Genomic DNA, 17,241 nt, shown 5'->3' on the forward strand with positions numbered 1-17,241 from the left:
TGGTGACGTCACTGCACTGTTGACTTGTCTCCACTCAAGATGATCTCCTGCTGGCCCCACTATGGACTGTACTCTCACTATTATGTTAGATCCACTATGGACTGGACTCTCACACTATTAACTAGATCCACTATGGACTGGACTCTCACGCTATTAACTAGATCCACTATGGACTGGACTCTCACACTATTAACTGAATCCACTATGGACTGGACTCTCACACTATTAACTAGATCCACTATGGAATGGAATCTTACACTATTATTAACTAGATCCACTATGGACTGGACTCTCACACTATTAACTAGATCCACTATGGACTGGCCTCTCACACTATTAACTGACTCCACTATGGACTGGACTCTCACACTATTAACTAGATCCATTATGGACTGGAATCTCACATTTTTAACTAGATCCACTATGGACTGGACTCTCACACTATTAACTAGATCCACTATGGACTGGAATCTCACACTATTAACTACATCCACTATGGACAGGAATCTCACACTATTAACTAGATCCACTATGGACTGGACTCTCACACTGTTATGTTAGATCCACTATCGACTGCACTCTCACACGATTAACTAGATCCACTATGGACTGGACTCCCACATTATTAACTTGATCCACTATGGACTGGACTCTCACACTATGAACTAGATCCACTCCACGTCCATTGCACTGGTGACCCAGGGGGGGTCCCCGCATCTGTGGTCCCCTCCAAGGTTTGTCATTGTTATCCCATTGGGTTGAGTTTTTTCTTGCCCTGATGCGGGATCTGAGCCCAGGTTGTGGCTTGTGCAGCCCTTTGAGACACTCGTGATGAAGGGCTATGTAAATAAACTTTGATATATTATATATATTATATACTGTATATGACAAATGTTTGTTTTATTAATTGTACTGCTTAATATGAACTATTATCATCATTAACACCACACACACACCCAGTGCAACCACGCCCCTACCCTCAGTCATGGCAGACTAAATATTAGATCAAGTACAGCCAGGATACAAAAACAAGTATTGATGCATCTATTATCCTTATATTGACTATTAATAGTGCCACATCAAGGATCCTGACAATAGACTAAGTCATTAAAGAAAGATGTGCAGGTAGAAGACAGCTTCATAGCAGACGGAGGTGGGCAGAGGAGGAAAGGTAGTGAAGGAGAGAGATTGCTGATCCATGGCCACCACAGTGTTGTGTTCTAGACTGGCCATCAGGACCTGCTGGCCTACAAGCGTCCCCTGGCCCACCAACGCCGCTTTTGGCAGCCTGTGCACCTGGCCAAGAAAGATGGCGGTGAGGGTTGGAACATCAACCATCTCCCACTGGCCTGGCCTTACCTGCCCCCACTGCTGGGAGCGCACGCAGAACGAGGTCATCACGTTATGAGAGTTGTCGCCGCCGACCACCAGCAGCCGGTCAGCGGAGGCTCCCAGGAAGTAAAGAACTGGAAGGTGGACGTGGGCCCTGGTGAGGGGGGGACGCAGCTCAGACCAGGAGTCTGCAGGGAGAGACATGCATGCTAGGACTTATCCAGAGTAGAGGAGAGACATGCATGCCAGGACTGATCCAGAGTAGAGGAGAGACATGCATGCCAGGACTGATCCAGAGTAGAGGAGAGACGTGCATGCCAGGACTGATCCAGAGTAGAGGAGAGTCATGCATGCCAGGACTTATCCAGAGTAGAGGAGAGTCATGCATGCCAGGACTGATCCAGAGTAGAGGAGAGACATGCATGCCAGGACTGATCCAGAGTAGACGAGAGACATGCATGCCAGGACTGATCCAGAGTAGAGGAGAGACATGCATGCCAGGACTGATCCAGAGTAGAGGAGAGACATGCATGCCAGGACTGATCCAGAGTAGAGGAGAGACATGCATGCCAGGACTGATCCAGAGTAGAGGAGAGACATGCATGCCAGGACTGATCCAGAGTAGAGGAGAGTCATGCATGCCAGGACTGATCCAGAGTAGAGGAGAGACATGCATGCCAGGACTGATCCAGAGTAGACGAGAGACATGCATGCCAGGACTGATCCAGAGTAGAGGAGAGACATGCATGCCAGGACTGATCCAGAGTAGAGGAGAGACATGCATGCCAGGACTGATCCAGAGTAGAGGAGAGACATGCATGCCAGGACTGATCCAGAGTAGAGGAGAGACATGCATGCCAGGACTGATCCAGAGTAGACGAGAGACATGCATGCCAGGACTGATCCAGAGTAGAGGAGAGACATGCATGCCAGGACTTATCCAGAGTAGAGGAGAGACATGCATGCCAGGACTGATCCAGAGTAGAGGAGAGACATGCATGCCAGGACTGATCCAGAGTAGAGGAGAGACATGCATGCCAGGACTGATCCAGAGTAGAGGAGAGACATGCATGCCAGGACTTTTCCAGAGTAGAGGAGAGACATGCATGCCAGGACTGATCCAGAGTAGACGAGAGACATGCATGCCAGGACTGATCCAGAGTAGACGGGAGACATGCATGCCAGGACTGATCCAGAGTAGAGGAGAGACATGCATGCCAGGACTGATCCAGAGTAGAGGAGAGACATGCATGCCAGGACTGATCCAGAGTAGAGGAGAGACATGCATGCCAGGACTGATCCAGAGTAGAGGAGAGACATGCATGCCAGGACTTTTCCAGAGTAGAGGAGAGACATGCATGCCAGGACTGATCCAGAGTAGAGGAGAGACATGCATGCCAGGACTTTTCCAGAGTAGAGGAGAGACATGCATGCCAGGACTGATCCAGAGTAGAGGAGAGACATGCATGCCAGGACTGATCCAGAGTAGAGGAGAGACATGCATGCCAGGACTTTTCCAGAGTAGAGGAGAGACATGCATGCCAGGACTGATCCAGAGTAGAGGAGAGACATGCATGCCAGGACTGATCCAGAGTAGAGGAGAGACATGCATGCCAGGACTTATCCAGAGTAGAGGAGAGACATGCATGCCAGGACTTTTCCAGAGTAGAGGAGAGACATGCATGCCAGGACTTATCCAGAGTAGAGGAGAGACATGCATGCCAGGACTTATCCAGAGTAGAGGAGAGGAAGGTCTACCTTCTTCGGTGTGGTACTGCAGCAGCACCTTCTCTCCTGTCCTCTGGATGCTCCCCAGGACTAGGAGCCAGTGTGCCAGGCTGGTGGCCAGGGGCACGTCGTGGGACAACGACACGCTGAACTGGAAGTCCGTCAGCGGCAGCGACGACACAAACCTACAGCAAAATGGCATTTAGGAAGGAATATGAAAAATATGCCCCATTTCCTTTTAGACCAGTTGATCTGCCGTCTCTTTTCTGCTCTGCCCTCCTCTCCACGAAGGAGGGCAGATTCGGTAACCACAGATGAAGCGCTAGCTGTCCAAAGTCGGGACCCAGGGTGGACCACTCATCTGTGCATCAGTTGGTGATGTCTCTGCACTGCTGACTTGTCTCCACTCAAGATGATCTCCTACGGGCCCCACTATGGACTGGACTCTCACTATTACGTTAGATCCACTATGGACTGGACTCTCACACTATTATGTTAGATCCACTATGGACTGGACTCTCACTATTATGTTAGATCCACTATGGACTGCACTCTCACTATTATGTTAGATCCACTATGGACTGGACTCTCACACTATTATGTTAGATCCACTATGGACTGGACTCTCACACTATTATGTTAGATCCACTATGGACTGGACTCTCACTATTATGTTAGATCCACTATGGACTGGACTCTCACTATTATGTTAGATCCACTATGGACTGGACTCTCACACTATTAACTAGATCCACTATGGACTGGACTCTCACACTATTAACTAGATCCACTATGGACTGGACTCTCACAATATTATGCTAGATCCACTATGGACTGGACTCTCACACTATTAACTAGATCCACTATGGACTGGACTCTCACAATATTATGCTAGATCCACTATGGACTGGACTCTCACACTATTATGTTAGATCCACTATGGACTGGACTCTCACTATTATGTTAGATCCACTATGGACTGGACTCTCACAATATTATGTTACATCCACTATGGGCTGGACTCTCACACTATTATGTTAGATCCACTATGGACTGGACTCTCACAATATTATGTTACATCCACTATGGGCTGGACTCTCACACTATTATGTTAGATCCACTATGGGCTGGACTCTCACACTATTATATTAGATCCACTATGGACTGGACTCTCACACCATTAAATAGATCCACTATGGACTGGACTCTCACACTATTATGTTAGATCCACTATGGACTGGACTCTCACACTATTATGTTAGATCCACTATGGACTGGACTCTCACACTATTATGTTAGATCCACTATGGACTGGACTCTCACTATTATGTTAGATCCACTATGGACTGGACTCTCACAATATTATGTTAGATCCACTATGGACTGGAGTCTCACACTATTATGTTAGATCCACTATGGACTGGAGTCTCACACTATTATATTAGATCCACTATGGGCTGGACTCTCTCACTATTATGTTAGATCCACTATGGACTGGACTCTCACACCATTAAATAGATCCACTATGGACTGGACTCTCACACTATTATGTTAGATCCACTATGGACTGGACTCTCACACTATTATGTTAGATCCACTATGGACTGGACTCTCACACTATTATGTTAGATCCACTATGGACTGGACTCTCACTATTATGTTAGATCCACTATGGACTGGACTCTCACAATATTATGTTAGATCCACTATGGACTGGAGTCTCACACTATTATGTTAGATCCACTATGGACTGGACTCTCACACTATTAACTAGATCTACTATGGACTGGACTCTCACACTATTAACTAGATCCACTATGGACTGGACTCTCACACTGTTTTGTTAGATCCACTATGGACTGGACTCTCACTGTTATGTTAGATCCACTATGGACTGGACTCTCACACTATTAACTAGATCCACTATGGACTGGACTCTCACACTGTTTTGTTAGATCCACTATGGACTGGACTCTCACTGTTATGTTGGATCCACTATGGACTGGACTCTCACACTATTAACTAGATCCACATCTGTGGTCCCTTCCAAGGTTTCTCATTTTCATCCCATTGGGTTAAGTTTTTTCTTGCCCTGATGTGGGATCTGAGCCCAGGATGTCATTGTGGCTTGTGCAGCCCTTTGAGACACTTGTGATTTAGGGCTGTATAAGTAAACTTTGATTGATTGATTGATTGATAGTGACTCACTAAAATGTTGTTTTAATTCAGCTGCAAAATGAAAGTTGTAGCGTAAAGTCCAATCCAAGTTAAAGAGCCTGAGTGTCCGTGTTTCCCGAGTGTCCCTGAACACACCACACAGTAAAACAATCCAGGGTAATATTGTAGTTTTAATGTGCTTTTTGCATGAATTTCTAGTGATCTATTAGAATAGTCAACTATTAATGTATATTAAGGGTGTCAAAAAAATAGATTCTCAGATTAATCTGGATCCCTATTGGTAAAGATTCTTAACCGACCTTCGCAAACCACAACATCTGTACCCATACCCGGGCAAGGAAAAACTCCAACAGGCCGAGATGGGAAAAAGAAGATCCTTGGGAAGAGACTGCACTTATCATTTGCAGTCTGGGGCCAAAAAAATAACCTACTGGCCTTTTTCTTGCCAGGTACATAACTAGCATGCAGGTGAGTGTCTGCCACAAACCTCCAGGTGTCCTCCCACGGGTTGTAACATTCCACAGCTGTGTGGAGGGCCGTGTTGGAGTCTGGGCTGAGCAGGGAGTCCAAGTACCAGCCGCCCACTGCATAGATACGGCCCTGGCAGCACACTGCACTGAAGTGCCTTCTACGCTGTGGACAACATGCACTTTACTCATTACACATTACTCATTACATTACACATTACTCATTACATTACTAATACACCCCCATACATCACAGATGCTGCCTTTTACACTTTGCACCTAGAACAGTCCGGATGGTTATTTTCCTCTTTGGTCCCAAGGACACAACGTCCAGTTTCCAAAAACAATTTGAAATGTGGACTCGTCAGACCACAGAACACTTTTCCACTTTGCATCAGTCCATCTTAGATGAGCTCGGGCCCAGCGAAGCGTTTCTGGGTGTTGTTGATAAATGGCTTTGGCTTTGCATAGTAGATTTTTACTGGCACTTACAGATGTAGCGACCAACTGTAGTTACTGACAGTGGTTTTCTGAAGTGTTCCTGAGCCCATGTGGTGATATCCTTTACACACTGATGTGGCTTTTTGATGCAGTACCGCCTGAGGGATCCAACGTCCGTAATTTAATGGCTTACGTGCACACAGATTTAGACACATTTGTCCACAACATTTGAGAGGAAAATGTCTCTTGTGTACAGAACCTTTCCAAAAAAATGAGAATATCATGGAAAAGTGTATTTATTTCCATAATTCCATTCAAAAGGTTAAACTTCCATAGATTATAGATTCAGGACCCTCAATTTAAACGATTTCAAGTATTGAGTTGTTTATTTGTACATCATTTGGGCCTCAAGCTCACAAAACTCACGAAAACAAGATTTCTTCACAGTATTTCCATTTTTTGAAACCCTGTTTTCTCGAGTTTTGTGAGCTGGAGGCCCAAATGATGTACAAATAAACAACTCAATACTTGAAATTGTTTAAGTCGTGGGCCCTTAATTTGTGATCTATGGAAGTTGAACCTTTTTGTCAGGTTCAAACACTGATGACATCTATTAAACAAGACAAGAGGCAAAGAATTAAACAATGACAGAATTCAATTTGGACTCAATATTGAGGAGAGTCGTCTGTACACTGTACCCTTGCACAGTATCTCAGCACGCTCTGCCAAAAGATTGCACGCCTCCTTGGACCCTCCCCGACCACATGGCCACAGCTGTTTCCAAAGAACAAAGGTCGCAAAAAGTTCACAGAAAAGGTCGTAAACAATTCAGAGAAAAGGTCAGTTCAAAAAGAGTTTGTAAAATAGGTCCATAAAATAGTTCAAAAAGACGTTCGTAAACCAGTTCAAAAAGAGGTCGTCTGGAAATTGGGCAGATCCTATCTTCTCTCCGCTTTGAAGTCCTTGGGTTAGAACTAGGGATGTCCGATAATGGCTTTTTGCCGATATCCGATATTCCGATATTGTCCAACTCTTTAATTACCGATACCGATATCAACCGATATATGCAGTTGTGGAATTAACACATTATTATGCCTAATTTGGACAACCATGTATGGTGAAGATAAGGTACTTTTGAAAAAAATAAATAAAATAAGATAACTAAATTAAAAACATTTTCTTGAATAAAAAAGAAAGTAAAACAATATAAAAACAGTTACATAGAAACTAGTAATTAATGAAAATGAGTAAAATTAACTGTTAAAGGTTAGTACTATTAGTGGACCAGCAGCACGCACAATCATGTGTGCTTACAGACTGTATCCCTTGCAGACTGTATTGATATATATTGATATATAATGTAGGAACCAGAATATTGATAACAGAAAGAAATGGGGGGAGGGAGGTTTTTTGGGTTGGTGCACTAATTGTAAGTGTATCTTGTGTTTTTTATGTTGATTTAATAAAAAAAACAAAATAAAAAAAACAAAACAAAAAAAACGATACAGATAATAAAAAAACCGATACCGATAATTTCCGATATTACATTTTAACACATTTATCGGCCGATAATATCGATATCCCCAGTTAGAACAATATCTTTCTGTTGATTACCATACATGAAAGAACACAGGAACACCTTCATCTTGCTTCCCCCCTACACAGTGGAGTTATACGAGCCTTACTCTTGGTAGGTTTCAAAGACAGCTTTTGTCTTCTCACCAGACCCTCAATGTAACACAAAGTTTTTGTGATAATTTAGAAACGATTATTCTAACACTTTTAATTGGAATTATGGAAATAAATACACTTTTCCATGACATTCTCATGTTTTGTATCTAGTCAAAGTTTGGGCATATTTGCGTGTGTGGGATTGCCTTACCTTGATGAGCGGAGCAATGGCGGCCCATTCCTGAGTCAGAGGGTTATACCTAAAGGAGGCCATCTTGAAGTGCCAGCTCCTCCCTGCGAGGGTCCTGTAGCCTCCTATGATGTACAAGTAGTTGTACATCACCACTGCACTGAAGCTCCACTTGTCAGCTGTGAAGGGGAACTCCGTGATGGGACGCCATCCTCCACCGTGCTGGGCAAACACATGGCGAGCACGCTCTGTGGCCGGGTCTCTCCAAGTGGTCAGGTTCTCCTTCCTAAGGCTGCAGAGGTGTGGCTTCCCTTGCATCCTCAGCAGGATGAGCTCCTCCCTCTCCTGGTCGGTCAGACGCCTGAGGAAGCACACGTCAGCGTTATCATCTTTGCGCTGTCCTCCAAATGTAAACATCAGACATGGAAATGATCAGCTGGACTCTCGACTCAATTGACAAAATCTTTTCGACGAGGAAAAGAGGTTCTGGGGAGCCTGGCTGCCCTGATTGAACCATTGCTGTGGGGTATGTGAGAGATTCCTGGGATAAATGGAAAATCATGTGCCTCTCAGTCCTTTCCATCGAGGACGTGGAAGACATCTATTTGGAACCGTGATCGCGGGGCACCTGCTGATTGGGCTGGGCATTGCTTTGGTGTATCGACAAATTCGTAAGACGATGGCAGCCACTCAAGGAGCCCAAAGGCTGTTCGTCGCAATGGAAGGTTTGGGCTGTGGGATCACAGACTGGGGCGATTTCTGAACTGAATCGCAAGATGGATCACATCATGGAAAAGCTGGTTGAAAGGGAAAAAATTGATATGAGGGCCAGCATGGACGAATAGAACAGACAAGCCATTGTAATGTCTGCTCGCGGAAAACCAAAAATCCTAATCTACGATTTGACTACCTCGAATGGCCTTGACGCTGCAACAACAGGAGCAGGCTGTTCTAAAAACATCCCCGAGGATACCTCAATGATGGAGGCTTTTGACTTCCCTCCTTCCTCAACGACACCTGGAGTCGAACTTTTGCTTGCATGCAGAACGGCCCCAGGGCTATGGACACTACATCAACACACCCAAGGCAATGGGCATATACACCCTCTCTCCCCCAACCCACGCCTTCACCACTGCTTGATTCTCTTTCGGGGTGATGGACGGCTGGCAGCGCTTCATAGCAGCAGTCGACCTCCAGGGCCCCAACTCCCCCCGCCCCTCTGTTGCGAGTTGTCGTGATTAAATGTAACATGTTTATGTGTGCATGGCATGGAGATTTTTTCCCACTCCAGACTAGGCCCCCTTAGGAGCCCAGTCTAGATCAGGGGTCACCAACGCGGTGCCCGCGGGCACCAGGTCGCCCGTAAGGACCAGATGAGTCGCCCGCTGGCCTGTTCTAAAAATAGCTCAAATAGCAGCACTTACCAGTGAGCTGCCTCTATTTTTTAAATGTTATTTATTTACTAGCAAGCTGGTCTCGCTTTGCTCGACAATTTTAATTCTAAGAAAGACAAAACTCAAATAGAATTTGAAAATCCAAGAAAATATTTTAAAGACTTGGTCTTCACTTGTTTAAATAAATTAATTAATTTTTTTACTTTGCTTCTTATAACTTTCAGAAAGACAATTTTTTCCACAAAGAAAAATATCATTAATTATTAATAATAACAGAGTTAAAGGTAAATTGAGCAAATTGGCTATTTCTGGCAATTTATTTAAGTGTGTATCAAACTGGTAGCTCTTCGCATTAATCAGTACCTAAGAAGTAGCTCTTGGCTTCAAAAAGGTTGGTGACCCCTGGTCTAGATTGTATTTTTTTACTCATCTTCTTCCCCAGCGTTTTACCTTTTTCCCCACCTTTTACGGGGCGCCCCGTGGCGACCCATCAGCGTTCCTGTTCTGTAACCCTGTACACGGTTTGTTTGTCTAATCTTGAACGGGTTTGTGCTGAAAACATAGTTTCGATAAAGACCTATCCTATCCTATTCACAGAGCATGTCTGAGTAGTGAGACACGGTGACACCTGATCACGTGAGGCAGCTCCAGCAGGTTCCTGCTCAGGTAGGCCAAGACGGTGGACCTCAGCTCCACGCAGCAAATCTCCTGGGCCAGACCGAGGTAGGACAGACAGTTCTCTGGCCTGAGGACGTCCGCCAGGACAGACAGGCACTTGGCGAGGAAGGTCTCCGCCAGGAGATAGCTGCTGGCCTGCAGGGTTAGAGCATCACACTGATGTTCCATTTAAGTCCTGCAGGTGTCAGTAGAGTGCAAACAAAGCACTTTGCAACTCTATTTGATATACAGAATTATTATCAACACCTTTACTTTAATTTTTTCTAAAAAATGTTACCACAATTGAAAGCAATTAAGTGTTAAGAATACGTTGATTATTCAGTAATAATAATATCATTCATTTGTATCATTTGCAAAAACTTTTGTTTTTGGTTTATCGTGGATTTATTCTCACCACGTTAAGGATATTTTTACTTGCAGAAATTAAATCTCATAATATTATGAATTAGAGTAATGTTATGACATAAATAAATTACAAATTGCAACTGTTTTCTCTCTTTTCCAACGTTATCACCAATGTTCCCTCTAATTCAGGGGTCCCAAAACTTTTTGACCAGGGGGCCGCATTGGGCTAAAAAAAATTGGTCATATACATATATATAAACATATATATATATATACACATATATATATATATATATACACATATATATACATATATACACACACATATATATATATACATACATATATACACACACATATATATATATATATACATACATACATATATATATATATATACACACATATATACACACACATATATATATATATATATACATACATACATATATATATATACATACATTTATATATATACATATCAGAGGTGTGGACTCGAGTCACATGACTTGGACTCGAGTCAGACTCGAGTCATGAATTTGATGACTTTAGACTCGACTTGACAAAATGTAAAGAGACTTGCAACTCGACTTAGACTTTAACATCAATGACTTGTGACTTCACTTGGACTTGAGCCTTTTGACTTGACATGACTTGCTACTTTCCCCAAAACCTAAAGCTTAAAAAGTTATTTGGGAGCGCTCCGTATCTTTCATTTTGTACGTGTCTGTCTATCAGCGTGTGTGCTGCGTGTCAGCGTGTGTGCTCTCAGTACAACAGCCAATCAAATTAGATCTACATTGTTTTCATCACACAGCATTCATCCAATCAAATTGCAGGACAACCAATGAACAAGAGTTGTCAAACAACGCGCCAGTGAGAAAGATTTATACCAAAGTTGGTTTCGTTCGGGTATAAAAACTACGACTTGGTCAACGAATTGCCGTATGCAAATCACGCAGTTGGAATATTACAGACGGAGACGCAACACCTTCCAACTTCGTTCGACATTTGAAGTTGCACAAAGAAGGGTAAGTTTTGAATGTAAGCTAACGTTTATTGGCTAAGTAACATGACTTTTATTTGCTGTGTAGTTAAATCAGTGAGGCTGTAAACTCACTGCTAACGTCATAACCATAGACATCTTATAAGGGTACACAGCATCGAGCGCTACTGCCTACTGGCGCAGACGAGACGCGGGGCCGCCATCTTGGAGTGGTGATCCGCTCCATTCAGTGCAATTCATTTGGCAGGAGCAATGAACTGTCAACGCATTTAATTCATTTTACCTCACTGATTACCACTCATTTTCACGCGCTTTTTTGTCATACGTGTAGCTATGATAAAGGACACATGTTTTATTATTCATAGTTTGCTTAACAGTAATAGAATATTCTTATATGCTATAAGTGACCAGACGTCCGAGATCAAAACTGGGAATATAATCCCAGAGAAGGGGAAAAAACGGTCAGCTATTTTTAAATTGAAGAAACAATATGATGACGTTATATATACATGCTACATAAACAATGTATGAATACATTAGATATCTATATATCTTATAGACCGTATCTCTGTTGCTGCAGCAGCAGAGAGTTTATTCTGTCTTGAAGCTTTGTATTGATATGTTGTATTACATTCTTCCCTTAAATGATAATGTTTACAGTGATTGTTATATATGTATTTTTTATGTATGTCGCTTTGGATAAAAGCGTCTGCCAAATACTTAAACATATATAAACACCTGAAAGTCTTTATATCAGCTAAAACCACCAATCTGTTTCACTGGATTCAGAATAAAACCAAATTCTGTTTTACCCAACAAAGTTAGTATTTGAATATTGTTACTTGAAGACTTATTCCTGGTTACAATTATACTGTTAAGAAAGTATTGTCTTATATTTTAATGCATTATAATCAATGGCGGCTGGTGAATTTTGTTTTAGGTGGGGCTGAAAGTTTGTAAACCAAACCCCTGTAGGGGCGTCATCCTCCCCCAGAAGATTTATTTGTGATTTTCACATACAAATATTGAAGATCTTTGCTCCTTCTCAACTCTGTGGTAATGTTATTTTCATAAAATACAACCAATAGTACATTAATGTTAAATCTTACTTGTGAAAAGTAATCCCCCGATTCCTATTTTCAACAGTCCGCTCATTTGAGCAGGAAAACGCTGAACACCATCTTTGTTTTCTACCTGTCAACTGTCAGTTTAGGCTGCTCGCCGGCTCCTCATCACCACTTCAAGATGCAAATTGCTCGCGTCACAGCAACCAATATTGCGTCTACTTATAAGATGTTTATGGTTATAACGTCATTTCAAACACAGCAATATGTTGCGTCCACTGCAGTTTGCTACCTTATTCATACTTTTTGTCAAGTGATTTTTTAAGCAGGGTTGCATGAGGTACCTACAGGTAACGTTACGTTAGTCAATGTATCACACACAGTAACATAACGTTAGACGGCGGTCAGCAGCACCGCGTATTTTAGCCACCTACAAAAAGACAAACATAGTCAAATAAAGGTCAGTTAAAATATATACTATATTAAGAATATGTGTACATATTGCATAGGGCCCTGACATCTAAAAAGTACAACTCTGTTCATTGTTATGTTCATGTATTTGTTATGTTTTTCATGTGTACGCACACATCAACACACATACAGTATGAGATGAGATCAATGAGATAAGGTAAGAACAGAATAGAAACTGCTGTGGAACTAGTTACAATGCAATATGCCATGGAAATACAATGTTAACACTTTTGTACAAATAAGTACAGTTGCACTTGTTTTTGCAAATGTGTTTATTCTGTAAAGGAATGAGTTAAATGTTTAAAATTGTTTAAACTATTAAAATTACTGGTTAATAGTGCTATTATGAATTGCAATGTCAGTACTATTTTCTTTCCTGCTATTTCAAATGCACTTGTTTTAATTAATAAATACAGCGGTTTAAAAGCATACACAATCTGTGTAAAAATATTAGTCTGTGGTCAAAAGGACTTGAAAGGACTCGAAACTCAAAATGCAGGACTTGTGACTTGACTTGAGACTTTCCAGTCTTGACTTTGGACTTGACTCGGGACTTGCCTGTCTTGACTCGGGACTTGACTCGAGACTTGAGGGCAAAGACTTGAGACTTACTTGTGACTTGCAAAGCAATGACTTGGTCCCACCTCTGATACATATACATACATACATTTATATATATACATATATATACATACATACATACATACATATATATATATGATAAATAAATAAATGATAAATGGGTTATACTTGTATAGCGCTTTTCTACCTTCAAGGTACTCAAAGCGCTTTGACAGTATTTCCACATTCATCCATTCACACACACATTCACACACTGATGGCGGGAGCTGCCATGCAAGGCGCTAACCAGCAGCCATCAGGAGCAAGGGTGAAGTGTCTTGCCCAAGGACACAACGGACGTGACTAGGATGGTAGAAGGTGGGGATTGAACCCCAGTAACCAGCAACCCTCCGATTGCTGGCACGGCCACTCTACCAACTTCGCCACGCCGTCCCGCCGTATATATATATACATATATACATACAAACATACATACATACATACATACATACATATAAGATAGAAAGTACTTTATTGATCCCTGGGGGAAATTCAGCACCACAGTTCGCTCACAATAGACAATAATAATAATATAATATGTACAATATATTATATATATACATAAATATATATATATATATATATATATATATATATATACACATATATATATATGGTATATATATATACATATACGGTATATATATATATATATATACACATACATATACAGTGGGGCAAAAAAATATTTAGTCAGCCACCCATTGATTGTCAATGGGTGGCTGACTAAATACTTTTTTGCCCCACTGTATATATATATATATACACATACACATATATGGTATATATATATATACACATGTATACATATGTATATATGTACCGTAATTTCCGGACTATAAGCCGCACCTGACTATAAGGCGCACCAGCTAAATTTAGGGGAAAATACAGATTGCTCCATATATAAGCCGCACCCGACTATAAGCCGCAGGGTTTTGATGTGTAATTAGCGTAGTATATAGGGGTTCCTGCTACCACGGAGGGGATTGTCGGGACAGAGATGACTGTTTGGGAACGCAAAGCGTCCCATTTATTAACAATAAATCTTTCAATCATTCAATCAAACTTTCACATCTTTGACATGGCGAACAGCATTCGTGCAGAGTACAAATAATACAACGGTGCAAAGTAATACAAAGTGCTCGCCTGTACGTTATCAAAATAACCAGCCTACCGGTATATGAAAAGTCAGTCTTTAATCATTGTGTCATCGTCTTCCTCCTGCGTACTAAAACCACCGAAATCCTCTTCGTCAGTGTCGGAGAAGAACAGGCCGTGAATAAGCCGCACCCTTGTATAAGCCGCAGGGACCAGAACGAGGGGAAAAAGTAGCGGCTTATAGTCCGGAAATTACGGTACATATATACGTATACATATGTATATATGTACATATATACGTATACATATGTATATATGTACATATATACGTATACATATGTATATATATACCGTAATTTCCGGACTATAGGCCGCTACTTTTCCCCCTCATTCTGGTCCCTGCGGCTTATACAACGGTGCGGCTTATTTACGGCCTGTTCTTCTCCGACACCGACGAAGAGAAGAACGTACAGGTGAGCACTTTGTATTACTTTGCACCGTTGTATTATTTGTACTCTGCACGAATGCTGTTCGCCATGTCAAAGATGTGAAAGTTTGATTTAATGATTGAAAAATGTATTGTTAATAAATGGGACGCTTTGCGTTCCCAAACAGTCTTCTCTGTCCCGACAATCCCCTCCGTGGTAGCAGGAACCCCTATATACTACGGTAATTACACATCAAAACCCTGCGGCTTATAGTCGGGTGCGGTTTATATATGGAGCAATCTGTATTTTCCTCTAAATTTAGCTGGTGCGGCTTATAGTCCGGAAATTACGGTACACATATATACACACACACATATATATACACACATTACATATATATACACACATATATATATGTATATATAATGTATAACACAGTGGTAAAAATGCCCCTCTGACTACTTTTTTGCAATGTGTTGCTGCCATTAAATTCTAAGTCCATGATTATTTGCAAAAAATGAAGCTTCTCAGTGTGAACATGAAATATCTTGTCTTTGCAGTCTATTCAATTGAATATAAGTTTATAAGGATTTGCAAATCATTGTATTCTCTTTTTATTTACCATTTACACAATGTAATTAAAGTAGCTAGTTAAAGTGCATTATTTCCTATGAAATGAACCTGCATGCTACCTGTATGTGTGGGCCTAACTCCTCCTCCGGCGGGGTCCTAAAGGTGTGGCGGAAGTAAAACTCCAGGAGACCATAAAAGGCAGATGAAGACACGTGGTCCAAGCAGACAAGGCCATCCTCCGTCTCCTTCATTCCAGACTGGGACAGCGCTCGAAAATACTGGCTACAGTCAGAAAGCCCTCCGAGGTCCACCTGACGTTGACATTTCAATGAATCAAACACGCTTTCTTGGTACATTTTGCAGGATCTGGCGGTACTCACATAGAAGTTGTGTGTGCTGGTCTGGACTGTGACCATGCTTTGACCGCCTGCATCATACGTGCGAAGCGCCATGCTGCTTGTCCACTCCTCAGGTGTGGATTGGCAAGATGCTCTCCTTGGCAAAGCACTGGCTGTTGCAAAAACCCTGCAAAGTCTCATCAGACCACATTTCATCCACGTGCTGATCCACTCCAACAGTTTCCCCAAACACTTCCTTAAAAGATTCATTTCAGATGGTGTTTGAATGCAATGGCAGCCCATGAAATTGTTAGAACTGTAGCCCGTGCGTAGCTGCAGATGCTACATTTAACGCCCCACGCCTTCAGAAACTGCCAAAAAAGACCAAATGGAAAAAAAATGTCCTCATCTTCACAGCTGCGAAGAGAGACCGAAGGCTCAAAGAAACGTCATGTTGTCCAATAGTGCACCGAAGCCGACTTCTTGTTTGTTATGGAAAAAAAGAAAGCTCCAGTTGGTTGAAGCTGAGCCGGGCCTATTTTTGGACTTACGAGGTGGGACGGGCTCGCATGAAACTTGACCTCACATGTAATGGGTCAAGAAATATATAAAAAAAAACATTCAACACAATTAAGCACTCAATTACGTGACAGATATGCTGTACCAGACTTTCAATACACCTTTTATTGTGAAAGCAAAACAGCCACGATTACATTTTATATGTCCTTTGTGTGCGGATAGTGCGGTTTCTGTTGTCCCAAAAAATACAAATTAAATAAATAGAAAGACGGAAGACAAATCATAGAAAGCTCAACAAACAAAATAGTGTTAAAAATGTGATGACATTGTCAAGTGGATAACTTACATTGCAACATGAGTTTAACCATCAATTTAAACAAGTTGAAAAACTTATTCGGGTGTTACCATTTAGTGGTCAACTGTACGGAATATGTAATGTACTGTGCAATCTACTAATAAAAGTCTCAATCAATAAATCAACACAAGGCTCACTAAGCAGCATGACGTTCTATACTCACGCTCAACATTTCTGCAGTTATGTTACTCTAATCTCACGTAAAGTGTCGTTTAGAAATGTCAAAGTAGACTTTGGCCACACAATAAGGGAATTAAGGACTCAATTACAAGAAAAACAAGACCTACTGTTATGAGAATAACGCTGCCATATTGAGAAGAACAGCAATAAACAGTATATATATA

General features: G+C 41.8%; 1 protein-coding gene across 1 annotated transcript; it reads right to left on the reverse strand.

Annotated features, from left to right (window-relative positions):
- Window positions 1-933: 933 nt before the first annotated feature.
- LOC133645321 (kelch-like protein 42) lies at window positions 934-16,297 on the reverse strand. The gene is made up of 8 exons (XM_062040210.1): window positions 16,066-16,297; window positions 15,805-15,996; window positions 10,030-10,214; window positions 8,029-8,368; window positions 5,726-5,871; window positions 3,091-3,245; window positions 1,360-1,520; window positions 934-1,296 (listed from the first exon to the last, which is right to left on the reverse strand). The coding sequence occupies exons 1-8, from the start codon at window positions 16,291-16,293 to the stop codon at window positions 1,108-1,110; spliced, it is 1,596 nt and encodes a 531-aa protein (XP_061896194.1). The 5' UTR covers window positions 16,294-16,297; the 3' UTR covers window positions 934-1,107.
- Window positions 16,298-17,241: the final 944 nt, after the last annotated feature.

Source organism: Entelurus aequoreus, linkage group LG03, assembly GCF_033978785.1.
Source record: "Entelurus aequoreus isolate RoL-2023_Sb linkage group LG03, RoL_Eaeq_v1.1, whole genome shotgun sequence".
Classification (NCBI taxonomy): domain Eukaryota; kingdom Metazoa; phylum Chordata; class Actinopteri; order Syngnathiformes; family Syngnathidae; genus Entelurus; species Entelurus aequoreus.

What these genes read in the sequence shown, in the direction of transcription:
- LOC133645321 (XM_062040210.1), bottom strand. Translation starts at nt 16,293, where the DNA reads ATGAATCTTTTAAGGAAGTGTTTGGGGAAACTGTTGGAGTGGATCAGC. An exon ending in CCATTGCTCCGCTCATCAAG is followed by an intron (nt 5,872 to 8,028) that starts GTAAGGCAATCC and finishes TGTTGTCCACAG; the next exon opens with CGTAGAAGGCACTTCAGTGC. An exon ending in CCGTGGGAGGACACCTGGAG is followed by an intron (nt 3,246 to 5,725) that starts GTTTGTGGCAGA and finishes ATTTTGCTGTAG; the next exon opens with GTTTGTGTCGTCGCTGCCGC.